This window comes from Coloeus monedula (genome assembly GCF_965178545.1).
Source record: "Coloeus monedula genome assembly, chromosome: 21".
Lineage (NCBI taxonomy): Eukaryota > Metazoa > Chordata > Aves > Passeriformes > Corvidae > Coloeus > Coloeus monedula.
The window spans coordinates 2,737,832-2,765,388 of record NC_138801.1 but is presented as its reverse complement, the minus strand read 5'-3'; the positions used below and the strand labels follow the sequence as shown (position 1 = coordinate 2,765,388).

Genomic DNA, 27,557 nt, shown 5'->3' with positions numbered 1-27,557 from the left:
CAGGGACGTGCAGGACAGGACCTCGCTTTGCAGCGAGTCACAGCTTGTCTCTGTGAGGCAGAATCTCATTTCCTTCTTTGTCTAGCATCACGAATTTCTCAGTTCCAGCAGCCCGAGGGAGCCCCTGACCCGCCCCGCCATGGGCAGCGGCTCCCCCGGGACCGGCACCGGACCGGCGGAACTCTGTCCCGCCCTGGCGGCCGCCCGCGCCACTGCACCCGCACCAGACACCCGAGGGGACCGGGACCGCAACGGGAGCCGCAACGGGGACACGCTCCACCGCACCCCGGCCTAGAAGCGAGACCGTGCCGGCACCGGGACGAGACGTCCCGACCGGGCCTCGAACCCGTGACGTGGAGCCGCCCAGCCGGGCCTCGAACCCGCGACTCGTCCCCGCCCCCGTTTCTCTGCACTGAACAGCAACACAGCCGGGTGCGCGCGCCGCCGTGACGTCATCGCGCGCCGCGCCGTGACACGTCGGCGGCGGCGGAACCCCGAGCCGGATGTGCCAAGATGGCGGCGGCGGCCGGTGCCGGGGCCGTGAGGGGCGGCGGGGGCTGCTGAGGGGTCTCGGCCGGCGGGGGCTGCCAGGTACCGCGGGGCGCGCCCGGAGGGAGGGCCGCGGGTCCCGAGTGGGCTGCGTGAGGAGCGCCGGGCCTAAGGTGCGGGCCCCGGTGTCTCCGGTGCCAACCCCGCCGTGCCTCCGGGTGGGCCTCGGGGCTGTCGCAGCGCAAGGAGCCGGCGGGTCCCGCAGCCCTGGGCTCGGCCCCCCGCCCCGGTTGGAGCGGGTTGTGGTGCCGCAAAGAGGGGCGAAGGCGCTGCCGCAGTCGCGGGGCTGCGCTGCCCGGGGGTTTTCCCGCAGGATTTGGGTTGCTCTGTTTGGAGTGGGGCGGTGGGACGGGGACGTTCTGCGGGGGTCCGAAGGTTATTCCGTGGGGTGCGGGAGGGAGAAAGTACCGTCTGATGTTGGCTATCACGTATTCCCTTTGACAGCAGCAGCGCTGGTCCCAGGTCAGGGCTGTTTTTCCGAGCTGTCAGGTGCCACAGGTCTGTGCAACTGGTGCTGACTCAGGAGTGCGGCTGCCTGAAAGCGTCGGGAGCTGCTGGGGTAAAGAACTGGTAGTCGGGCTCCTTTCAAAATAAACGGGAGTGCTCTGTGCTGCTTCTGTGCTTTTGATTCTCAAAGAGCTGTTTTCATGGAGTCACAGACTGGTTTGGGTTGGAAAGGACCTTCAAGATCATCTCATTCCACCCCCTGCCATGGGCAGGGACACCTTCCACTGTCCCAGGTTGCTCCAAGCCCTGTCCAGCCTGGCCTTGGGCACTGCCAGGGATCCAGGGGCAGCCACAGCTGCTCTGGGCACCCTGTGCCAGGGCCTGCCCACCCTCACAGGGAAGGATTTCTTCCTGAGCTCATTAAACCTGCCCTATGCCAGTTTAAAGCTGTTCCCCCTTGTCCTGTTGGCTACGTTTTAACAGAGTAACATTTGTAACTCTGGTTGCTGCTTAGGAGAAGCCCGGTAGGAATCTGTGAGGAGCATGAATGATGCAGAACGTGTTCAATCTGTCACCCACATGTGTGCAGATGCGTAGCTGTCTGCGTAAGATAAAACTGAAAAAGTAGTTGCTGATTTTAAAGCTGCAAATCTCTTTTTCCAGCTGTTCCTGTATTTGAGATTGCAGTGGGGTTTTGTCACTTTGTTCTCATTAGGAATCTGTGTATGTGAACATGTTATTTATCATTTGGTTCATGTGTGAGGATGAGAGTTAATATTAGTCCTCTGTAACTTGCTTTGGGGGCATAGTTATTCTGTTTAAGAGTAATTTATTTAGGTAGGATTAAATTAATAACTAAGCCCCATCAAAGAAATTATTTCTTTATAGATGAAGCTATAGAGCTCATTAGGTGAAATTATTTTTATGGCCTTGTCTAGGGCATTTTAATCTTTTTTTCCTCATTGGCAATGTTTTCTTGGTATGCCTGGAAACACCTTCTGCAATTGTTACTCCTGGTGACTCATGTTTAGCAGGCTGCTCTGCTTTATTAATTAAAAAACCGGCTGAAAGTTAAGAATTTCCAAACTAGATAAAACAGAGATGGATTGCTCTTAACTTGTGTAGTTATTTCTAAATTCCTTAAAATCAGCATTTCCGTTAATCCTGGATGAGGCACAAGAGAGGGTCAGTAGCACTGAGTTATCTTCTGTTTAAATTACCTGACATGGGCACGTTCATTTTATTTGGACTCAGTTCCTCAAATCTTGCTTGCTTTTACTACTATGTGCAGTCTGTTAATATTAACTTTGCTTCTGAGGAAGCTGATCCCTTGTGTTGAACCTCTGTTATGCACCATCAAAGATCCTGTTAGAGGAATGGCAGGTTCTGCCTTAAAGTAGGACTTTACACTTATTTTAATTAGCTAATTACTGGTACCGGCTGTTACAAAAATATGGCAAAGTATTAGGATTTTTTTAATGAGACACTGCAAGGAGTAAAGCCCACATTAGACATTTGGAAGTGGGTATTTAAGTTGGCTTTTGTGCTCAGCTGTATTTCAGAAACAACTTTTCCATGAAAAACAGAACTATTTAGTAGATACCAATATTTTGTTCAGTGAAGTTTGTGCTTTCCAGGACATAACTGCCTTGGCAGATGGTTTCATTAGCTTTTTTCCTCCCCAGTCCAAAGTACGTTGCATAAACCCATGAGTTTATTTGGAGGGGAGAGAGGAGTTTTTAAAGTCTGCTTAATACAACAAAGAACACAATGAAAAAGGAATGGGGATGCCCAGAACAGCCAGAGGTTCCTTAAGCACGTGGAAATTGGGATGGGTGTTTAGGCAGGGTTTCCTGGAAACATGGTTGGCAGCAAGGTTGGTAAGCATGGCCAGCTGGAAAACCTTCACCTCAGGATTGTAACAGGCGAAAAGATTGCAAAGTCTTAAAACCTTTTTGTAAGCATTCCTTGATGGAATTCAGCAGCTGTGCTTTAAAAAGAATGGTGAAGGCACATGCAAGTGCTACATGAAACTGATGGAGCTCTGATGCTTCTGTTGAAATCTGTTTTGTGTTGTCCTTCCCATCTTAATAAAACACAGGTTTATGGAGTCTTAACTGAAGATGTGGCTATGGAATATATGGATATAGGGAAGAAATTGAGAGTCTCTATTGACTCTGAAAGAGGGACTTGGGTTATACACAGGGCTGTTGGAGAGAGTTTTCCTTAGCAGAAGTTGTACTGATGTCCAGTAAAGTCTGTGTGTTGTGGTACTGTCAGTGTGCTTTTTATTGGAATTTTTAGGTATAAATATTTATGAAATACATGTAGTATTTTTGATAACTAGAAACTAGAAGTTTGTCCTGATTACAAACATCTGACTTTTCTGGCTTCCCATTTTATTACTCGTGCTGACAAGATGCTGAATCTTAGAAGAACTCCAAATAAGAATTGTACGGCTTTTTTCTTTTATAAACAGAAGTGCATCTGGTATGGAACCATTGCTGTGGTTACTTCACTCTGCATATTATAAACAATATTTGTTGTGTACTATGAGAAAACAGGATTATCACATATTGCTAAGGCTTCACTGGGCTCCACTGGACAAGTATTGGTGAATTCCTCTGGTTTTGTCAGCCTCCATCCTCCCCCAGATTAAGTGGTGATAAAATTGAAAAAGACACCCTGATGAATTTATTGAACTTCCTGTGTACCAGATTCCTCACTGGTATTGTTTGGAGTTGAAGTTGGATTACTTCCGAGCGTGTCCTTTCCACCCTGAAATGCAGCTGTAACCCTGATACTGTGCCAAAGTCCCGCTGGTGTTAAAGTGAGAATGGTCATTGATAGGTGGGGGTAGCTGATTGTTTTTCTCTCCTTAAATTGAGTTTTGCTATGCAGCATTCATCTAGAGGAGACGATATTTGTGATGAAGATCCAATTGTCTTTCTCAAAATAAATAACAATATTGTACCACACAGTGTTTTCTTAGTTAAACCAAAAGTGGACTGTTGAGGGTGATAACATCTGATGAATTCCTTCTTGGGATGCTTCTCATTTTACCTGTGAAAAGGTCCATTCACATGGAGTGCCAGTGCATCAGGGCTGAAGATCATCTCTAACAGAATTAGAATTAGATAATGACTTCTCAACTCTTCGTAATTAAACTGAGCAGGACATGGTGCTGCAGGCTCTGTTCTAGGCTGGTTGCTGTCCTCTCCGTGATGCATATTTCTGGGAAATGTAACAGTGGGATACCGTTGGAGGCTTTGACACTAGTACAGGTCTGAACTGTGTTTAATTAGTCTTACTTGGATACATTTGTTAGTAGAATTGTTAAATAATGTGCATTGATGCCACACAGCCTTACACTTCATTAATGCCGGACTTGGATTTAGAGATTTAATGGAGTGTGTCAGTTTCTTACGTGTTCTGAGGAGAAGGGAGATACTTTCCACTTCAAATTGTTCAACTGATTTTGTTTGTAAAATAAAAGTTGCTTAAGTGCTGCATATATGATGAGAAAGGGAACTGACTTGTACCTGTGTTGTCTCAGCAGGGCAGAAGACGACATCTCTCTACTGCCTCCAGGGCCGATTTATCACCGTGTGACCCTGCCAGAGGGCTGCCATGCAGCAGCCACCGCAGGCTGTCCCAGCGGGAGCGGCTCCTCCTCCTCCCGCCGGCGTGGCTCGGAACATGTACTGGAGGAACAGCCCGCTCAGCAAACGGGCAAACGCCGCAGCTGCCCCGGTGCAGCCCGTGACAGACCCGTTTGCCTTTGGCAGGCAAACCCCACAGGGCTTCCCTCTAGATAATCCATCCAAGGGCAACGCACTGGCGTTCCCACAGCCAGCCCTCGTGCATCCGCTGCCCTCCCGTGCCGGGGACAATCCTCATGGACCACACACGTCTCTGTCAGCTCCTGTGTCTCAAGCAGGGATAAGCACCAATACCTTTTCTAATGTTCCAGTTCCTTCTCCGTCCCCGGGGTATGTTATAAATAGTGCTGCAGAAGGGCATCCCAACGCCGATCTCGGACTCCGTGGGCCTGCAGTGCCGTTGCATTATAACCCAGGAGCAGCAGTGGAAAATTCTTTCAGTGTGCATCCTGGAATGGTGGCTGCAGCAAACAAACCTGGAGCTAGACAGGATGTTGGCAGAGATCCAAATGATGCACCTTCAGGACCCAATGCAGCAGCACTTTTCCCACCACCTCCCCAGCAGCCTGGCTCCCAGTGGAGGCCTGTCCCAGGGAATCTGCAGTCTCCAGTTCGGAATTTTGTGCCCTATCCTGAGCCATCTCCTCAGTCTGACATTCATAACATTTCTCAGCCTTCTGTCAGCACTTCTCACCCTCCTCCACACACAAATGTCCCGCAGGGTCCTGGACACCAAGGTATTCCACAAAACATCATGCAAGCGCCTTTATCCGCTGGTTGTGAAAAGAATGGGAAAAATGGCCCTGCAAACAGCAGTCATCACATGAACAGCATCCAGCCTGGAAATGTGTTTAGGCAGAACACAGAAATGACTAACCCTTGGTTAAGCCAACCTTACCAGGAACAGTTTTACGCACAGCCACCTTTGCAAGGCTCTGGTTTTGTCCTTCCCACAGCTCAGGAAAACAACCCCAAAAACCAGTCTCCAGCTATGTCTGAAACATCAAATAGATCTATTCCCACCGATCGAGATCCAGGAACTCTCTCCATGTTTTTCAAAGGGGATGAAGCAGAAAATGAAGAAATACTTTCATCTGAAAAAAATTACGTAATGGAGAAAACGGAGTTTGATGCCTGTCAGCCAAATTTGGCCTCCCTGTATCACCAGCCTGTGCATCCTCAGCAGGGGGCAACCAATGTTCTCTCTCAGGCACAGCTCAGTACAGGTTCAGCTGGTGAGATGGTACAGAAAGGAATGGATGTTCAGTACTTCCCTAAAATTGCCAGTCATCAGGAGGCACAGGCTGCTAAGCACTCTCTGTTTGCTGGTGATGACGAGGCACAGATAGGTGACACAGCTGCTGGGTCCCAGTACGAAAATGTGGAGAACCTGGAGTGCATTCAGAATCAGGAAGTGCTGCCAAGTGAACCACAGAACATCAATGCTTCATCCCCTGCTGCTGGTCCTGATCCGTACAGGTACGGATCCTTCCCGGGTCAGATGCTTCCCAAGAACGCCGTTGTGAGCCATGCTGAAGGAGGACCAAACTTGGAGGCACCTGATTCCTTACCTCATCCTGTCCGACCAGACAGTGTCTCTTCCAACTACAGCAACATTAGCCACAGGAGCACTTCCAGCTCAGCACGGCCCCCAGAGCAAGTCGGTACATTTATCCAGCAGGAAATTGGGAAGCCTGATGAGGAATCCTCTGCCAGCTTCTTCAAACAGATTGACTCCTCTCCTCTGGGAGGTGATTCAGGTGAGCTAAACCTGAGCAAGAACTACCATGGCAATCTATCCCAGCCTCCCACTCCAAGTCCTCCTAAGCCTACAGGAGTGTTTCAGACAAGTGCAAATAGTTCTTTTGAACCTGTGAGGTCCCATGGAGTTGGTATAAAACCTGCAGAGATTGACCAAGCAAAGATGGTGGTTGAATTAAGAGAGAACCACTCAAACCAAAAGAATATCAAGAAGAACACAGCTGTGCCTGCTGCATCCCCTGGCAATCTTGAACAGCCACCAGATAATCTGGAAACAATTTACATGCCTCAGGTACACCCAGGGCCTCTTGCAGGCACTGGGGAAGCTGGAAATACGCTGCACTCTGGACCTGTTGTGGAAAATATACAATCAGTGTCTGAGAGACGGTCCTCAACCAGAGCTCAGGGAGCAGTTAAGAAGTGTGATAGCCCAGCAACAACTTTATGGGCTCACAATGAGTTACCAAATTTTGGGGGAAATGTCCTTCTAGCTCCTGCTGCTCCTGCGGTGTACGTACCTGCCAAACAGACTGTGGAAGTCATTCAGCCACCAGAGGAAGGCCTGTCTAATCAGCAGCCGTGCAAACCAGGGACTATTGCTGTGCAGCATTCCCAAGATGGAAATATAACTTTTGAAAATCTTGAGAATCCTCCCAAAATGGGAGAAGAGGAGGCACTTCAGTCTCAGGCAAGTTCTGGTTATGCAAGTTTGTTGTCTTCTCCACCTACAGAGTCTTTGCAAAATCAACCTATTCTGATTGCTCAGCCTAATCAAAGCTATAACTTGGCTCAGCCAATTAATTTTTCTATTTCTCTATCTAATCAGCTAAGCAACAATGAAAACAATCAGCCAATGAAGGACTCTGGAGTTGGGGACAAGCCTGCAATGGGTCCCCAAACTTCACATGCTGGTGGGGAAAACATGCCGTTACCTGTGATGCAAGTTGGATCTCTCTTAGTTAATTCACTTCCAAGTACTAATCTGTTAAAACATAATTTATTACAAAGTCCTGTTAATTCTTCTGATGCTTCTTCTAATCAGCCTGCAAACTTGCTAATGAAAACTCCTCTTAATTTGACTCCAGAAGGGCAAAAGAATGTTAATATGGAAGGCCTCGTTTCTGAATTTGCTAGCAAGCCAGGGTCTAACTCCTCTGTTTCTCCTGGGACAAATCTTCCCAGTGGAAGTGCAAGTGGACTAGTCCCCCCCGTTAATTCCATAGCACAGGCTAATAATTCTGCAAATCAATCAAGTAGCAAAGAAGCTGCTGGAGTGCTCGACTTCACAGTGTCACGGACGTTGGAGAAAAGCAGCACAAGTAATTCTGTGCAGGTGCACAATCAGTCACCCTCTGGTGCTCCAGTCCAACAGGCGGCCGCTGGCGCTGGTCAGGTGCGTCCCGAGGTGCCTGACAAACAACATTTCTATCAACAGGTGACAAAAGATGTACAGCACCAGGCTGTATCAGACAGAGCTGCACAGGGAGCGCTGCCACCCCAACCACAAATGCAAGCAGCTCAAATGCAGCCACCAACATCTGGGCAGTCCTCAGTTCCTCCAGACTCCCAGATTTCCAAAGGGGCTAAAGCCATGCAGCAGGGGGAGAGCCAGGTGCTGGGCAATCGTCCCCAGCCTGGGGGACCACAAGAGGCAGCTTCAGCCCAGCCAAGGTACGACCAGACGAGTCCCAGGAAGCAGCCGGTGTCAGAACAGCCTCCAGGTGCTCCAGCTGCCACAGCCCCTCCTGCCTCCACTGCTCAGTCAGTCCCACCCAATGGGCAGCAAGACCTGCAGCGTCCACCCCCACCTCAGACCCCTCAGGAAGCCTTCGGTCCACCCCAGAACCCTTACTACTACTACAGACATCCTTACGATGCTTACCAGGCTCCATATCCACCACCTTATCCTCCTGCAGACCCCAGGACTGCAGCTCACCTTTATTACATGGTAAGTTTTCATTTTGCCCTTTCCTCTCCCCTTAGTATGTAGTATTAATTTTCATTTCTGAGTTACGAATTTAAACAGTTGTGTCATGATCAATATTCAGCAGAGCATTCATGTTAAGTGTTTAAGTGTAGGGAAAATCCAGACAGCAGTAACAAAACTGACACTGCAAAGATTATGGAAGCTTAAGTAGTTCCTGATATCAGTTCCAGTTGGCACAGATTGCTCATAGCAATTTGTTTGGTTCTTTGGAAAAACTTGGCAGTTATAATGGGCTTGGCTGTCCAGGTGCTCAAATTTGGTTCCTGCTGCCTGAATTATTGATGAGTTAGTAGAGAGGTTGAACTGCCTTTAGTCCAGACATAATGGGTTTTTTTCTTTAAGTTGAGGATATTAATAACTTGACTGCCACAAAAAGTAATGAAAGCTAAACTGTAGTTTATTAATCTGCATCTCTTCAGGTATCACCGTTGTGGTGTGAATGGTGAAGTTTTTTGGTTTTAACTGTTATTTTGGAGGTGTGAAGCCTCTTCCCTTGCCTGTGCTTGCCTTTTGCAGGAGGACAGCTATGGGCAGTACGACCCCCGGTACCGACACTACGACGGCAGCGGCACTGCCTACGTGGAGCCCGGGAGCTATCGCTATCCCGAGCCTGAGCGGCCCAGTTCCAGGGCCAGCCACTGCTCTGACAGACCTTCCTCCAGGTGTGTAATTCCTAAATTGAGTCAAGATCTGGATACCCCAAAGCAGAGACTCTAGTGATGCCTGTTGGAGTTTTACAGCACAAACCACAGGGAGGAATTCAAAACCTCTTTGTGTGCTGCCATAGGGACGGACGGTGTCGAATGCCACGTCTGGAGAGGATACAATTCCACAGCCTCTTCTCTTGCTAGAGCCTTGTTATTCCTTTCATTCAGTTCTCTGGGGGTTGTTGGTGTTTCTGCCAGGCAGGAAGTCACTGCTATGGCCTCAGTGCTGATGTTTGCTGTGAAAGAGCAGTGCAGGCCATGGGGTTGTTAGTCAATACTCATTTATTTTCTGCCTTGCACTTAAGCAGGGGCCCCTCATTCTGTTAATGAATGGCACTTTTGCCCATTGGTTGGGGTTTGCCTTGCAGGCACCATGGATACGCAGTGGTTCAGGTGCTCAGAAGAGAGAGTGGTGAGTCAGGTGACAACATCCTGGTGCTGTGTCAGGTCCATTTGTGTGACAGTTCCCTCAGCTGTGGATAAGCTTTCCTCACAAAGCTCTCAGGTTGTGGTCTGGATGGCAGAGGTGCTGTGTGGGCCTGTCCCACCCACTCATTTCACTGCAGGTTTTGATTAGGGAAACTTAAAAGCCTTGATCTGTCTGATTAATATGAAATAAAGAAATTTGAGAGGGGAACAATGTGTTCAGATGCTCCTTGAAAATGTTAAATAAAAGTAGGATTAAATCTCTAGTATTTCTCAAGAAAGAAACAGCAAATTCTCTTGAAGAGATTGCTGCTTTCTGATGATTATTGTGTGAGTTATTTGTATGAACTTCAATTAATGGTAAAATGTTACTGTTGTTATCTGCTGAGGGGTTTTGCAGTTTCTAACAGAGAAACTCCAGTTACCTCTCTGGAAATTATTAAACCCTTTGTAGTATTTGTGTGTTGTTTGTAGTTCACTCATGGAGCAGTGATCAAATTACAAATGCAACATTTTGGTTGCCACCTGCAGAAGATTATAGATGTATTTCAGTCTTGAGGAGCACAAAACAGTGCCTGTAACTCCATGTGATAACTTTTACCATTTTATGAGTGAATTTAAGTGTGCTGTGAGCTCTTGAAATGAGATGATAACCTCTAGTAGCACTTGTCGTGTGTACCCTCCTGAGGTACTATTTTTAGAAGGGGTTGAAGTTTCTGTATGTGGCAGTGGGCAGATCAAAGCCTGTTAGAAGTGGCTCTGTCAGGGCTGCTGTGTGAGTGCCAGTGCAGTCAGACACGGGCTGTGGTGAGGAGCTGCAGGGCAGCAGAGCTGTGTGTGTGTGAAACTGCCCTGAATGTGCCAATGGTGGTGATGCAGCTTTGTAAACGCTGCTTGGGGGAGGGAATGGGATCTCTCTGGAGGAGACTGGGGAGACTGGTTGGGTGGCTAAACCTGATCTGATAAGATCAGACCTCCTCTGCAGAGTGAGTGCTGTGTTAGCAGACTTCCCACACTCCTTGACTCGCTGGGCCACTTTGGAGTTTGCACTCTCAGTTGTAGGGAAGCGTGGAAGTTGCCATCACTTCACATTGGCATGAAATATCTTCACCTGCTGTGTGTATGTGCACAAGTGTGTTTGTGAGTGTGATGCACCTGTGGAGGTACAAACATCCATGGATGTATACATATATATACATTTATGTGCATACATGTAGACACTGCATTTTTCATCTAACATTCATCCTCTGGCTTTTTTCAGAAATTCTAGGATGATGACCTGAAAATGTTATCTAATAAAGGCTCATGATTTTTTGAGCAACGGCCACATCTTTCTTTTTCCATCAGAAGAATGCTAATCATTTTTTTCTGTGCGCTGACCCTTACTTTGCTGTGTTGGTTTTAGCCATGTTTTTGTGCTCCTTTGGACAATCAGCTCTGTAAATGAGTATTTTCTTCATCAGAAGCTGTATAATAAAACACCATTAAATTTGGAGTGGCCATTATTTCTTAATGAATTGTTAAATTATCGACTTCTCTGTTGAGACAGTTCAAAGGATGCTAATTATAGCAGTAGTTTTTGTGATTAATTGCCTGTAAGTAATTAAACTTATCACCAAAGCAGTTTGCAATGCCACTAAATTATTGTATGCTAAGGGCTGTCAGCTTTTGATGGCACACAACAATTTAGTGCTGTATTGGGTTGTAAAGTCTTAATTTTATGATTCCCTGGCTTTCTGGAAATGCATTGTTTTAACTATGAAACTATCTAATCAGTTGTGGCATAGAGTTTTTCCTACCTCCTGCTGAGTTTAGAAGAGATTAAGGTGGAATAACAATTTTTTTATACTTGTGTGCTTTCTTTCAGGCAAGGGTATACAGAAGATTATTATGGAAAAAGTGGATGGAGTGATTATTATTCAGGCTATTACCCAAACTCCTATGATTATGGAGGTAAGGTGTCAAAAAGAACTCTGATTTTTTTGCCATAGAAAATTGCAGATTTAAACAATAATTTATGGGGAAGAGAAATTTTAAGATCAGAGAACCCACATGAATATAACTGGTGTCCTTTCAATGACCAGCAAGACTAAAATTATGCTTGCTGAAAATTGATTTTTTGCCTACTTCAGTTCTTAATACCTCTCCATCTTTCCTGTATGTTTTTTGGTCAGTAGAAGTAGTAAATAGAAAACAAAGTAAGTTTTTTCCTCACCTCAGTCTGCCTTTCACTGGGGTGTGTCCTTGGTGTGTGACCTGCAGGCAAACCTGTAAAGTGAATTTTAGGTGGCTGTAAACAGAAGTTGACTCATGACTGGATTTTGGTTTTGTCCATCATTATCTGAGTGCTCACTGAGATATGCTGGCGTTGGGAGTCTGGAGGTAATTGCTTGTGTAGTGCCTGGGAGGGTTTTAAGCAACATCTGTCCACATCCTGAGATGTTTTGCTTGGCAGTCTGCAGACTGATCACAAAGATTCTGTGAATGTCATAACAGATAGCAGGATTGAGTTTTAAAGGTGTTAGAAAAGATCTGATGGCAAACACTGACCCCTCAAGAGTAACTAACTGTAACAACCATCTTTTTAGAGAAAACCATGTTTTCTCTAAAAGGTGTAAAATTGATCTTTAAAGTTGTTGTTGTTGTTTGGTTTTTTTTTAACTAAAAAGAAGTGGACATATTTACATAGCTTTTAAGTACATTGCTTTGGTTTTGCTCTGTGCTTCAGGACCAAACCAGTTTGTAATTAAAGAGAAAGAAGTAGAAAAAGATGATAGTCAAGGCTACCAATATCTGAACCATTTATTTTTCTTTTCCAAAGATCCAAGTCGCTGGGAACGATACCCATATGACCCCAGGTACAGAGACCCTAGAAGTTATGACCAGAGGTACTGGTATGATGCTGAGCACAACCCTTACCAGAAGAGAGAAGCATATCCATATGGCAGCAGGTTTGTCCAGTCAATCCACGTTCTCCCAGTGCTCTTTCCAGAGCTGGAGCAGCAGGTTCTCTGGAACAGACTGCTAAAATGCAGTGTTACACAAATTTCACAGTGCTGCTAGTCCTTTCTGTAGCTTTAACATAGGTCATTGAAGGAAACCAGATGAGCTGTCACATCACTCTGAGAGAAGGATTGGAGGTGGTAGCAGCACTTGTTTTCAAACTAGTTGAACGTTCTGTGGGTTTTTAGAGCAGACTCTGAGTATGATGTTGGTCTTGATCTTGAATATTCAGGATGAACTCCTTGAAGGAATGTCAGTTTGTTTGCTGTAACAAGAACCTCGGTGTAGGTAGTGATTCAAGAACCCTTCTGGAGTGAGGTCTGGTTTTCCTGACAGTCACCTCCCTGGGGGCCATGGCTGGCTGTGCTCATTCCTGCTTTGTCTGTCCATCAGGAATGACCGCTACGAGGATAACTGGAGATACGATCCCCGTTTCACCGGGAGCTTTGATGATGACTCGGAGCCCCACAGGGATCCCTACGGGGACGAGTTTGACCGGCGCAGCGTCCACAGCGAGCACTCCGGCCACAGCCTGCGCAGCTCCCGCAGCGTCCACAGCCGCCAGAGCAGCTTCAGCTCTCGCTCCCAGCAAGTGAGTTCCAGCTGCACACACCAACCTGGCACTTCCTCTCTTGGGGGTGGGTGAAGCGTTAGAAAATAAGAAAATATTTTGGGTGTTAGCGCAGGGAATGTGTGTTTTGAAAATTTTTGTAAGTTAAGGCTGGTTTTTAATACCGTTTTGAACTTAATATTTGTCACAGTTGTCAAGAGAACTTTAACCAAAATCAGCACTCAGCTGTGCAAGTTGCTACACACACAGAAATGGAAAATTTCCTCTACTGAATCCATTTGCTGTTTGTGAGAACTTTGCCTTCCCTCTGCTTGGCTGTAGTGGACAGTGTGCCTGGCTTTGTGTCATGTCGTTTTTCTCATCACAAGCATGGCTGTGTTACTGAACTTGGGATGTGTTAAAGGACTAACTCCATATTTGTATGATGTTATTTTGACTTTAAAAGCAAAAACCAAAGCTAACTGATTACTCATCCACTTTACACCGCAACTACAGATACCTGAAAACCTCAGAGAATATTTAGCTAATTTTTTGAGGTACACTTTTTGCTCATGTAATGGGTCATTTTACCTGTAGTTGGTTCCTCGTGTTTCATGGAAGCTTAGGTACTTTCCCAGTCTGAATTCCAATTCATTTAGTAATATTTGAAGTAGTATTGGAAATCATTTAGGCATTAATCTTTAGGCACCTGAAGCCATTTGGCATTTGTTGGGTTTATTCTGTTGAGACTCTCTGTCTGTTACAGCAGAGGTGAACATTCATTCTGACTCACAGTTGCTGGTAACAGAACTCACGCTTTTCACACAAGAACGTAGAAATTCTGTTGTGAGAGAATTGAACGTGCTTGGATGTGAACAGATCAAATGATGGTAAAAACACTGGGGGAGAAGACAAAGATAAATCAGTTATCTGCTGTAGCCTGTGCTACAGAAGGATCTCGCCGGGTGGCTTTCTGCAAGGCAGTGGTGCAGTAAGCCTGGTTCCCAAGGAGCATTGACAATGGAAGCTGTCAGGAGGGAATGCTCACAGTCTGCAGTGCTGCTTGTTGTGTGTAACTCCAAGCTCCCAGCTAACCCTCACTAATCTGATCTGTCTAGAGCCAGCTCTATAGGAGCAACCACGATCTAACGGGTAATGCCTATGAAACCCCTGCGCAGGCAGTGTCGCTCCATGCGGATTATCCCTATGGAGGGTATGATCCCAGCTTTGATGGACAGCAGCCTTTTACAGACTATGGCTACCCTGCTGAAACAGGCTGGTCAGCTGTGGAACAAGGTATGGACACGCTGGGCAAGGAGGGGAAGCATTGTGCTATAGATGCAAAACACTTCTCTGGAAAATCTTTTCCAAAGTCTGTTGATGTCTGTCATTAGCTCTTTGAAGATGTGTTACACGTTTGTACAGAGATCACAGAAATGTGTCTGATACAAACAGTCAAAGCCCCTGCATTGAAAAAAATAAGTGGATTTTAAAGTTCTTTAGTTTACTTTTCTAGTTATTGCAAATCTTCAGATGTGGGACTATAAAGGAACTGATTAATTGTTTCTTACAAAGTTCAGCCAAATTAAATGACAGAGTGTTTTCCACTAATACTTCAGAATTTTTGAATTGGGTAAATACATCAACAAGTTTACTTAGTTACAAGACATAGTAACCTGTTCTTATTTTATCTTTTCTCCCAATTTCAGCACCTTTAAGGCCCTCAACACCTGAGAAATTTTCAGTGCCTCATATTTGTGCCAGGTTTGGGCCTGGGGGCTTCTTAATAAAAGCACTGCCAAACCTGCCTTCTGAGGGCCAGCCAGCTCTGGTTGAAATCCACAGCATGGAGGTAAAGTTTAAAAGGAAAAATGGGAAGTAATGGAATAAAGGTCCTTCTTTTGGAAGGGGAGTAGGGAACTTGAATCTGTAACTTCCTGATTTCTTTTTTTTTTTTTTTTTTTTTTATGTCACTGCATGTATCTTTATCAGTTTGGGCTGTAATCATAAGTAAAACAGTAAATTTAAAAGTTCTTTTCCTCTGAGAGATGACTTAGTCATGACGAGATCATCCAGCTCTTTATAATTTTGTTCAGGATGATGTACAGAGTAACTTCCATGTAAAGTAGATTTCATAATTTATCATCCTTGAGCAGGTTGTTAGTCACCCTTTGTATTTTGTTAAAGAGGCTTGATTACATGATGGCTTATGTTCAGGTCTGGGTGTTTTATTGATAAAAAGCAAAATTCATAGGTATAAGAATTTCTTATGGATTATATTTGTGTTTCAGACTATGTTACAGCATTCTCCAGAGCAAGAAGAGATGAGAGCCTTTCCTGGTCCTCTTGCTAAGTATGTTCTTGCAGTTTCCAGAAATAACTTTAAAGCATTCAGAAATAATTTCTTCATTGCCTGTAAATTACAGCATTTAAACTGACTTAAAATATTTGTGGCTTTTCACCTGCTTAAATAATACAGGAGCTTTAAATTTATTCCTCAGACTAATCACACATAATGACCTGAATGTTTATATATGCCTCATTAAAAACTTCTTTTCTTATTTTTTTTTTTTCAGGGATGAGACCCATAAAGTGGATGTTATTAATTTTGCACAAAGTAAAGCTGCACAGTGCTTTAAGAATGAAAATTTAATTGACAAAGAATCTGCAAGTCTTCTTTGGGACTTTATTGTACTGTTGTGCAGGCAGAATGGGGTATGTCTCACTGCTCAAGTTTTTATCTGCCCTAAAGGATTTTGTTCACAAGTAGTTTTTGTGTAAAGATCAGGAATACGTGTTATAGTCACTGATCATGGAATAGTTCACAGGCTGAAGGAATGTGGAAACTGGGCACTCATCCTCAGCTGCTCAGAGGTGCTGATGTTCACATATTGCTGTTGAAGTGACAAATAAAATGCAGGCAGTGTTGACATAACAGGTTTTTCAATTTTTGTTTTCTCTCCACACACACAGACTGTTGTGGGAACAGACCTGGCTGAACTTCTGCTCCGAGATCATAAAACAGTGTGGCTTCCTGGGAAGTCCCCTAATGAGGCAAATTTGATTGATTTCACTAATGAGGCTTTGGAACAAGTGGAAGAGGAGTCTGGTGAAGCCCAGCTCTCATTTCTCACTGATAATCTTCTAACCACAGTTGACAGTTTTGAGAAGGAGACTGAGAGATTCAGGGAGTTGCTGCTTTATGGCCGTAAGAAAGTGAGTGCTTGTGCTGCTACTTACTTTTGCAACATTTGTAGTGCATATAATATTTCATGGCACTGCACTACACTGATACAGAAAATATTTTGCCCTACAGTTCATAATCTAAAGCAAAATAGTATTTGTTTTTTAGCTTTTATCTGAACAAACATATTTTGATTTGATCACAAATTACTACTGTACAGCTGTGTTTGTGAGTAATATGTGAAGCTATTCCCAGTAAGCTAATTTGTGTCTTGATTAGGATGCTTTGGAGTCTGCCATGAAGCATGGTTTGTGGGGTCATGCTCTGCTCCTTGCCAGCAAAATGGACAGCAGGACACATGCAAGAGTGATGACCAGGTACTGAGTTGCTTTTTGATTAGTGAAATTTGGCTGCCTGTTCTGCTAGTGAGGTGGAGAATGTCAAAATCACGGGTTATCCATAGTAGTTCATGCAAGAATTATGCTTTAGTTTTACTGTGTATTTATTTGTCATTTGTTACTTTTTATTCTGGGGTCTTCTGGCTGAGAAGTTGTTAAACCTGAGAAGTTATTTTCTGCCACCTGTTCCATTTAAGGGGTATTTGAACAATGTCATCTGTGGCCTTGCTTGGGAAAAACTGCAAAAACTCAATTGTCAGTTTTGTTAAAGTCAGCTGGCTTGGGGAGAATCCAGAGGTTTTTCCTAGCTTGGACTGACTGGTGTTACAGTGCCAGACCCAGTTCACTGGGAATGTTTTACTTTTGAACATTATCCCAATTTCTTCTTCAGTGTAGTATTTTCACACAGCACTTCCTTCTCTTGAACTAGGTTAGATTCATTGCCACTGAGAGCTGAAGTACATTTTAACTGCTTACCCCATGTTTATGTTTTGTTTTTCTCTGCAATGTCTCTGCAGATTTGCCAACAGTCTCCCAATTAATGACCCTCTGCAGACTGTTTACCAGCTCATGTCTGGAAGGATGCCAGCTGCATCCACGGTAAGATTCACTGGGTGCTGCAGGGAGGAGTGGAGTTCCCAACAGAAATCTTCCTAGAATGTCAGAGAAGTTGTTTTGGTCCTTTTTAGGTTGAAACACTTACCCATGCAGAGCTCCAGTCACTGATTTGACCTAGTAATTCTTCTAATTTTAGTGCTGTGGAGATGAGAAATGGGGAGACTGGAGGCCTCATCTAGCAATGGTGTTATCCAACTTGACCAATAATGTGGACTTGGAATCCAGGACCATTGCTACCATGGGAGACACTCTTGGTAACTCTTGGGGAATGAACAGGGTGATGACTGAAGGAAAAGCTTTGATTGCTCAGCTTATGTTTTTTGAAAACAGGCAATTTCTTCATAAAATATAAAGTGGAGCAGTTTTGTATGGGCTTGTCTCTATTGTGAAAGCATTTGAATGCAAAGCCAAACAATACAGGACAAAGGATGTGCCACTGAAATATCCTGAGCTCTGTCCTTTATTTTTCTGCAGCTTCTAAAGGCCTGCTGGATGCTGCTCATTTTTGTTACCTTATGGCCCAAGTTGGGTTTGGAGTTTACACAAGGAAGACAACAAAGCTTGTCCTAATTGGATCAAATCACAGGTCTGGCTTTCTTTTTTTTTTTTTTTTTTTAAACACAACTTTTTCAATGCAAAAATGAAAGTTTGAGAGACTGAATTGCATTGCTCCCCTTGTCCTCACAAGGAGCAGCTGATTTTGAAATAACTATTTGATGTGGTGTCTTGTAGAAGTTGTTGATATTTTGTGTCTGACAGAGCTGTGTGACTGACACCGACAGATCTGTGTTTCTTGTCAACATATATAAACTCAAATAATATTTTTCTTCTCCTATTTGAAATAGCTTGCCATTTTTAAAGTTTGCCACCAATGAAGCCATTCAAAGAACAGAAGCCTATGAATATGCACAGTCACTAGGAAGTCAGCCTGGCTGCTTGCCCAATTTCCAGGTGAAGAGCTGTTCCTGTTTCGGTTTGGTTTCTGTTTTGGCAGATTTCATGCTTTTAATCTTTCATGTGCTGTAGTCAGTGTGGCAAATATTTTATCTGCTATGACATCAAATATCCATGGATAGCAATGTAATATAGCTGTTTTCCTGTTTGCCACATTTCATTTTCACTTTTTTCACCTCTACATCCTGAACTTCGGAATTTTAACTTTTTTTATTGTAATTCTCTATTCCAAAAGAAAAATCCAGCAGAATTTGCTGGCACTAGCTGTAGATAAATAGACAACTTCCACTGGATGCATTAGGTGGAAGAGGAGAATTGAATGCTTGTTCCTTAAATTTTAGATGTGATAATGAGATACCTGAGCTTTCAGCTGAAATGCCAGAGTACCTTTTATTTGTTCTCACTCAGAGTGTTGTGAACACTTGGTTTATTTGTCCTGCTTGCCTCCCCCAGGTTTTCAAGTTCATCTATGCCTGTCGGCTGGCTGAGATGGGCCTTGCTGCCCAGGCTTTCCACTACTGTGAAGTGATTTCCAGAACTGTCCTGAAAGATCCCCATTACTATTCCCCTGTGCTGATTGGCCAGCTAATCCAGGTAACAGGAGGAGGAATGAAGTGTTTGTGGCTGGATATTGTAGGTGGGAAGCTGTGGCTGATGAACTCACACTTCGCAATGGTTCTTTTCCTCAGATGTCATCCCAGCTGCGCCTGTTTGACCCTCAGATAAAAGAAAAACCAGAACAGGAATCTTTTATTGAGCCCCCCTGGTTAGTAACACTTCGACATGTGGATGGACAGATCAAGGTACAGTGTGTGCTTTTCAGCATGAATTATTCTCTTTAAAGGATTAGTGTAAATCCAGTTTCCAAAATATTTTTTTCACACTGCTAATCACAGAAACGTGGGAAGTGACCTTATACACTCATGTCATAAATTGCAAATGTTATGATGTAAACCAAGTGAATTTGCCACACTTTAGTGCTCTGAGATTCAATACAGAATAGTTAAAGTTGTATGAGACAGGTTTTTCTTAATATCATAATGCAAGGAGAATTGCAAGACTCATTTGGTTGCAGTAACTCCTGCTGTAAGCAGGGGATTTGCTTGCCATAAAATTGTGTGTGAATTAGTGTTCCTAGATTATAACAGAAAGGAAAGAATTGCCATTTATTTAAAGAGATGTGTTAGCAATTTGAACCCTGAGCAAATTAACTGTTTCAATTCAAAAACAAATAAACTCTTTAAATTATTGGTTGAACTTGGCTTATAAATGGCTGACAGTTCATTTCTTGACTAACACTAAAAACCTGTTTTCACACCTAAGATTTGCTTTGCTCCATGTTCCCTTGGTTATGAACTGAATGCCTAGTACAGTTCAGTTAATAATATTTTGCTTTTTCATGCAGGAGGGTGCAATAGCCTATAACACAGACAGATCCACTCCCCCTCCATATGAATGCAGCACTCCCAGCTCTGAACTGGACCGTGCCAGTCAGTGTGATGGGGGAGGTGGCCGTGACGTGGGTCCAGGTGCTGAAAATGCCTTGTTGGCATCCTTGTTACCTAATATGGCTCAACAGATGCAGAGCGTGCAGCTGATGCCTTCAGGTTGGTGTTTCATGTCCTTTATGACAGAGAGAAAACAAAGGTTTCGGGTTTCTGATAGAAGAAACCACTTAAGAGGCTGGTTGGAACAGGGAGATTTCATTTCTGCATTGTATCATTCATAGGGTAAAAGGTTCACACTGGAATTTCTGTTTAATTATAGCTCTTAACTCTGGTTTTTTTTCATGCTGCAGTACCTCAGGCTGTCCTTGATGGCTCAGCTGCCATGATTCCTCCTCCTGGTGACCAGGGAAGTGTCCCTTTCTACCCAGTGGCTCCTCAGCCTCTTGGTCCAGGACCTGGATTTGTACCTCAAGGATTTTCAAATCCCTATGGAACTGAACCATCCCCACTGTATTTAGGGTCAACACTACCCCCAGGAGGGCCACCACAAGAAATGGAACCGCGGTCAGAAGAGCAGACAAACCTGGAAACAGGTCTGGGATCTTAATAAACAGCTTTCCTTCCTTCTAAGGGGAATAAAGTGTTTTGGGGAATAATTCAAAATATCTCAGTATTAAAAAAATAGTCAATGTTTTGGGTAATGAAATTTAAAAACACCATGTAATGGTATAGAAACATCTGTAGAAAGTTGTAGTATTCATCCTGCTTTTTTGGCTTACTTTAAGAGTGAGGTCAGACTCAGCAGATCATGATTTAGACCCTGACATCATCCCTGAGTGCACTGGGATTGGCAGTTCTGTTTCCAAGGTCTGTATCAGGGATTTCTGCCTCTGGATGTGAGCTTCTTGGGACCCTGATAAGTTTCATTTCTGTGACAGCAGAGCCTGACACGTGTGGAAGGAGGCAAACCTAAGTTTGGTAGAGTTTGAGACATGAGGAACCTTTAACTGCTCCATCCTGCTGGTTGCATCCCTCAGCCTGCTCTGGCCTGTGTTTAGAACAAACACAAACCCAGACAGGAGAGGGAAAAAAATCACAGCAATTGCAGCTCTCATTCTTTAAAAGACCAGGTTCTCTCTAGCACAAAAGTCATAACTGGTGAAAACTTTTGCCTTAAAACTATTGTGGGGCTTGGGGGCTTTGGTGTTTATTGTTGGTTCTTTGGTTGGTGTGTGCCCCTGCTAACATGATCTAATTTCTTTTTTAAGGAATGCAGAGAATTGCCCCAGAGTCTCCTTCACAAAACTCCTTCCCTGAACAGAGAGAGGATGATTTCTATGGCAGAATGGCTAATATGGTATTGTTATTTCATACATTTCTTCAGCTGCATTGCAGCACCATACAAGCACAAGAGGATTTGGGGGCTCTGTGTTATTCTGCAGCAAGAATTGAAGCTTGGTTTTTAGAAGTTCCCAAATAACCAGATTAAATGTCTTTAATTGTGTGGAAATTCTTGATAAAAAATTAATGTTGTGTCAGATATTCAGCTGCTTGTTTATTGTGCATTTATGTCCTGGCTTTATATCTAACTAGGCACCAGGACAAAGATCCATCTTTAGGTGTATTAACTTTTAGATCAGTTCTGCTAAAGGATTTTACAAAGAAGGATTTTTTTTAGGAAGATGAAATGTGATCCATCACTGCAGCAGTGACAACTTTGTGCTTTCCTGTGTATTTCTTATGCAGGGCTATGGGCGAAGATCCCGAACAACCTCAGAGTCCTCTGTTCATTCTGTGGGACGAGAGAGATCCAACTCTGCAGCAAAACAACCCTCTCCTCCTCCCTCTGCTCCTGCAGGGAAAGAGACTAAAAAAGAAACAAAGAAGGAGGCAGCACCTAAAAAGGTAAAATTTCTTAGAAAGGTGTCTACAGCTGGAGGAGATGTGTTAGTAAATGTGGTCACCCCTAGTCCATGGTACTTAAGAGGTCCTAATTAAATTCTTTATTCCTGTTTATTAGGTGCAACTCTGGGCTCAGAGTTGAAGTCCCTAACAGAAAATGTGTTGTTGCATGAATGTTTCTTTTAACCTGCTTGTAAAGACAGTGGTGAGAGAATTAACTGAGCAGGTTGAATTTCTTTTCAGACTGGTGCAACCTGGTTTCGCTGGCTGATGGGAAAAGGAAAGAATGAGGCTCACCTGCCAGATGACAAGAACAAATCAGTAAGGCCCCAAAAATCACAAAAACCTTTATACACTTGAATTTGTTCTGTTGTTCTCCTGGATGACAGATGAACATTGTTTGGATGAGTAAACAAATGACTGTAAAACTTTGAAGATTATTTTTATTCTAAGGCTGGTTTTATTTAAAGAAAATAGTTACAATTATTTTCAACTGTTTGCAGCTTGCTCTGAGCTCTTTGGTTTTGACTGTGATTTTCTTTTAGATTGTTTGGGATGAGCAGAAACAACGCTGGGTTAATCTGGATGAACCAGAAGAAGAGGTAAAAACCTGAGTCCTCATGATTTTTCCAAGTGGGAAACAAAAATCTGTACTAGGCACAGAATTTTCTTTAATCTGTTATTGGCTCTTATGAGCTGCTTTTTACTGATTTGGATTAAAATGTGCAACATCAGTCAACGATGTGATTGGATTTTTTTCTTTTTTGTCTCCCTGCAGAGTAAACCTCCCCCACCACCTCCAACAGGATTTCCTAAAGCTGCTCAGGCTGCTCCCCCTGGGCCTGGAGGCCCACCTGGTGCCTCTGTCAATGTGTTCTCCAGGAGAGCAGGTAACAGCCAGCACTGATATTTAAGACCTTTTCTGAATAAAATATGAAGGCAGAAGTCCTGACTTCTCCAGGGTTGTTTGGGAACAGTTGTCAGCTCAGTGGAACTGTGGCTGTTGCTGGTTTTGTTCGTGCCCAGCTCCTGCACTGCCGTCACAGTATCATGACTTGGGTGTGTTACTGTTTGTGTCCCTGGAGTGTTATTTTCTGATCCTGAAAGATGCTTTAAGCAGCAAACTTCAAAGTAGACACAGGCATGACTAACACAAGGCTTATTTTTGTTACTGGTTTAGCTGGAAACAGAGCCCGTTATGTGGATGTCCTGAATCCAGGAGGCACCAAGGCAAGTGGTGCTGTCCCTGCACCATCAGACCTGTTTGCCCCCTTGGCACCAATGCCCATTCCTGCCAACGTGTTTGTTCCAAACTCAGGTGTGTGGATACGAGTGTGGGGAGGTTGTATGGCTGTTTATGGGTTTGGTGTGTTTGGCTAAATCCTATTTCCTCTGCAGTTCCAGGGGAATCCCAGCCCGTGGAAGGGAGTGGAGCAGCAGAGCACACACCAGCTGCAAACCAAACCAACACAGACCCTGCTGCAGCTGTGGAACCAGAGGTGGGTTAGAAGGAATGTCTTGTGGATAGAACTCAAACTTCTGATTCAAACCCCCTGTCATGATTCTGAGCAGCAGTTTCACAGCCACAGTACATAAAACATTTTATTGTTGTGGGGATTGTGGGTTAACGTTTTACTTAAAGAACAGGAGAAGGGGAATGCACGTGAAAATGGAAGTGGGAGGTTGCATTTCCTCATTTGGCAGGGCTGCAGCTTCCATGGGTGCAGCATGTGCCAGGAAAGGGACCAAGAATACGGGAAGAGTCTTACACTGCCTGTTACACCTGCCTGATGTGTTGTAACATTGTTCTGCTTCAGTGGGATCTCTAGGGAAGTGTGAAATAGCCTCACAGTAACAGTGATAAACAGAAGTGCCTTGTTTTTCCTCAGTACTTAAACCCTGCAGCCCTTCCTCCAGGATCTGGACTTCCTGTTCCTAACCCTGATGGCTCCCAGTCAGGCGAGGTAAGGCTTGTTGCAAAGTATTTAATTAATGACTTTTACTGTTAGTTGTAATGGTCTTACAGTGGGCCATCTAAAACAACAAGTAACTGATTCAGTGGCTGATGAGTAGCCAAGATGGGATTTGACTGCCTCCAGAATTGTACAGAAAAGACCTTTAAGCCCATATGAGAAGTTCAGCCTCCATGTCCTACATTCTGTGATCTCCTTTTCCTATATCAGTACTTTTAAAAGCCTTTTTCAGGGTAAAATATCAGTAGCAGTTTAAGGGTCTCTTCTTGCCTCCATGCATGCATATAATTTCACTAATATTAAGTGCAAGACACAAGGAAAACAAATTGCTGTGTGCCAGGCAGAGTAACATTACCTTTGTTCCTACTTAATGTTTTCTATACCTACATAGTTTCGTGCTTTAAGAAGTCCTTTTGATTTAAACTAACTTCTGGCTTTACGTTTGTTTTTGTTTTGTTTTTTTTTTAACTTGAAGTTGGTTTAACCTTTGGCAGTGAGACTTTGACAATGAAATAAAACAACTGAAAGCTTGGGGCAGTGACATGCATGACGACTTTTTTTATTTGTGTTTTTTTGTATTTGTGTGTTCTTGCTGTTTTGTAGCTTTCGCGCTCTAGTTCAATGAGTTCATTATCACGTGAAGTAAGCCAGCATTTTAATCAGGTACATGTGGCTGGCCATTCTCATTTATGTTAACTTATTTAATTCCTCCCCCCCCCCCCCCTTATTTTGCATTTGCTCAAATACTAATGCTACTTTTAGTCATTTCCCCCTCATTTCACAGAAATATCATTAAAAGTAGATCATGATGTAGTGTTCCTTTTTACACTCAAACAGGGTCTTCAGTTTTGTCTATTTATGAGAGTGCATGTAATCCAGGCATGCTTTTTATTTATGTTCCTAAGATATTCACATAATTTCATCATCTTTTTTTTCTGGGATACTAAAGAAATCCGTTGATTTTAAACAAAAAAACTTCAAAAATCCTCAAACCAAACCCACCAAACCTCCTAAAAAGACTCAATACAAGCAAAACTTGGTCATTCTGCTGCTGCCAGTCTCAATTTGGTAATAAACCATCTGCAAAAGTCCCTGTAGGAATTAAAGGAATGCTTCATCTGCTGGGAGTTCCAGAGCTGTGGGGTCACCACAAAGGGGTGACACAAACCTTTCTGATATTTCTTAGTAAAGCAAAACCTGACATAGAATGTTTCTTTTGGGGCAAGTCCTGAGGTGTACTAACAAAGGCAGAAGGTACTAATTGAGTGGAGTTGCACTGGTGTCTTGTGTTGGTTTTGCATGCTTTGGATCTGCAGAGCTATTTGCAGTTGATGCATGTGACATTGTTTGGCCAATTCTTACATGAAGCCAGTCCTGTTCTGGATCTGGATGCAAACTGTACCAGCACTCTGCAGTTGTTCCAATAGGCTGCGCTCTCCATGTTGTTGGCATTATGAATATCCTGTAAATATCTGCTCTGTATAACTTAGCAGACCATGTTGGAGAGGCACTGGAGCTCTGCCCTTGTCTAATTTCAGTGTTTTCTCTTCCCAGCCTGCCACTGTTCCACCCTCAGGGGCATCTTCAGCAGGAGCGGTACCGTTCTACAACCCCTCTCAATTTGCACAAGTGAGTAAAGGCCTCATCTTTCTTTTTCCTTATTATCCAACATTTCTTAGAGCAGCTGTGGCTGCCCCATCCCTGGAAGTGTCCAAGGCCAGGCTGGACAGGGTTTGGAGCAGCCTGGGATGGTGGAAGGTGTTCCTGCCCATGGCAGGGGATGGAATGTGGTGTACTTTAAAGGCCCTTCTGACCCAAACCAGCCTGATTCTATATTTTGAACAAAACTATTGAACAAAACATGATTTTGTGCTCTACCAACTAGGGTTGTTCCACATAGTGTTAAATGTCCACAAAGATCAGTCTGGAACCTGCTCAATTTAACAAGTTTCCATTCAAAACTTTATTCCAAATTTTTTAAAATTTTGTCTCCAGCATGACACTTTTACAGAACATTTTGTTTATTCTTGTTCTTTTTTTCAGTCTCCTGCAGCCACTGGAAGTTCAAGACTGGGAAGAATTGGACAGAGGAAGTATCCAACATTGAAGTAGAATACAATGGCTTTGTATTTGGAATTATCACTCATGTTCTGAGTATGCAAAGAACTCTTCAGCCTTATGGCACGTGGCATCAGCTGCAGTTGACATGACAGAAATTTAATGATGGGTGATCTTCACGCTTGCACCTCATCTACGCAAACCATTACCAAACATGAAATATATGTAACTTTTCCTTTTCAAAACCTGGCTAGAAATAGCTTTGCTGTGATAAAGAATAGACACAAGAGAGGAAATAGTTGCTGTCTGTTACAAAACCTGTAAATTGCATAGGCAATTTATTCCTCAAGTTTATTTTAAACCTTACTAGTGTGACCTTCCGAGACATAGTTTCAGGGATTCCTTAATTTCTGAAGGATGCTCCCCTCCCAGCAGGGGTTAAAAAAGAAAACATGTCCACATTGTAGGATAACACTGTGGCCTTAAGAGGACCATGCACAATTGTGATGCTTTCAGCCAGAGTGTGGAGCCAGAGATGTTCCCCTGGGAGAGGCTCGCCCAGGAGATGCCTCATGCTGGTTTGGCTTTTGGGAGGGGGGAGGGGGCCACAGCTCATCCAAATAAATCGACCTATATTGAATGAAAACTGTGACTGTAATCTAATCCTAATTTGATTTGGATCTTTCCTAGTCTGTATGTAGTTTGTGGTTTAGACTACCTGTAAAGCCAAGTGTATAGTGGGAAGGAGCTCTGTATCATAGCTGACGCTGTTCTCTTGACGAGTGAGTGTTTGTTTAAGTGCAATACGGTTACTTTGCTTTCTCTCAAACTGCTGGCACTCTGCAGCTGGGGGGTAACAGCTTGGAAGTTGTTTCTTTTTACCTTTTTGGAGTGCCAGAATCAGTGTAATAATCTGTTCTTGAATCTCCATTACTAAAATAACCAAGGTCTTAAATAGGTAGCAGCTAAATTTCGTACTAAAAGTAGGTGGATTAGACCTCTACAGATGGACTTTAAAATCTTTAGGTTTAATATAGGAAATCTTGAAAACCATGATATGCAGCGTTTATATTCACTGAAGAATCTGAATTATCTGCAAAGAGAGAAATAAACTTTTAAATATTTATTAAATCATTAGGCCATATTTTATTTAGAACTTGCCACCAAACTATTTGATTTTACTTGAATTTCTGCCCAGGAGTAGAAGTAATACGAATGTGAAATTGCCAGTATTTGTCCCCAGTTGTTTATTTTTTTTTTTTTCTTTTCTTGAATAACACCACTTTTCTAAGATCATGATAGCCTTATGTATGTTCCAGAAGGTTTGTATGCAGCCCAAGTAAAACACTATTTGGGGGGATTAGAAACCTTTGGGTGCTGGTCCATACTCAATTCCAGACGTGGGCAGCAGCAGTCAGTGTGGTTTACTTTTCTATAATTGAAACCTAATCAGACACTTGGCTTTCCTCTAGTCCAGCCAGGCTGCTGATTATTTTCTCCTTTCAGTAGAGACTGCCAAACAACTTCATTCAAAGGAGGCTCCCTCTGAGCTGGGAGCAGCTGTCTTTCCTAAGTGTAAGATTTGACACTGTAAATTCTTAAATAAAATATTTTGCGCTCTGGAGCACTTTCACATTTTACTTTCTTCTTGTGGTTATTGTTTCAGTGAGCTGGGTGGAGGAACCTCTCCTGTTTGTCCGGGAATGATCTGTGTGAGGAAAGGCAGCCTGGAGTGTTGGTTGTTTGGAAGGTGCTTGTGCATCAGAGCAGGTTTAGATGGGATGGTGGGAGGCTGGTGAGACCCTGGCACGGGGTGCCCAGAGAAGCTGTGGCTGCCCCATCCCTGGAAGTGTTCAAGGCCAGTCTGGACAGGGCTTGGAGCCTGTGGAAGGTGTCCCTACCTCTGGCAAAGGTTGGGAACTGGGTTATC

General features: G+C 43.8%; 1 protein-coding gene across 4 annotated transcripts; it reads left to right on the top strand.

Moving 5' to 3' along the window:
• Window positions 1-547: 547 nt before the first annotated feature.
• On the top strand, window positions 548-27,267 carry SEC16A (SEC16 homolog A, endoplasmic reticulum export factor). 4 transcript variants are annotated; one of them, XM_082295260.1, is made up of 31 exons: window positions 548-591; window positions 4,553-7,107; window positions 7,855-8,367; window positions 8,923-9,068; window positions 11,407-11,492; window positions 12,361-12,490; window positions 12,936-13,134; window positions 14,211-14,388; window positions 14,802-14,944; window positions 15,384-15,445; window positions 15,669-15,807; window positions 16,066-16,308; window positions 16,556-16,653; window positions 17,193-17,274; window positions 17,429-17,546; window positions 17,767-17,878; window positions 18,138-18,243; window positions 18,700-18,840; window positions 18,936-19,049; window positions 19,652-19,853; window positions 20,045-20,287; window positions 20,963-21,051; window positions 21,441-21,599; window positions 21,840-21,917; window positions 22,142-22,198; window positions 22,375-22,486; window positions 22,777-22,914; window positions 22,995-23,095; window positions 23,486-23,560; window positions 25,124-25,198; window positions 25,613-27,267. In XM_082295260.1, exons 2-31 carry the CDS (start codon window positions 4,627-4,629, stop codon window positions 25,679-25,681), a joined length of 6,489 nt encoding a protein of 2,162 aa, XP_082151386.1. In that variant the 5' UTR covers window positions 548-591; window positions 4,553-4,626; the 3' UTR covers window positions 25,682-27,267. The 4 variants fall into 4 exon arrangements, with proteins under 4 accessions (XP_082151386.1, XP_082151385.1, XP_082151383.1 ...); XM_082295259.1 differs by having other exon boundaries at window positions 4,553-8,367; window positions 14,271-14,388; XM_082295257.1 differs by having other exon boundaries at window positions 4,553-8,367.
• Window positions 27,268-27,557: the final 290 nt, after the last annotated feature.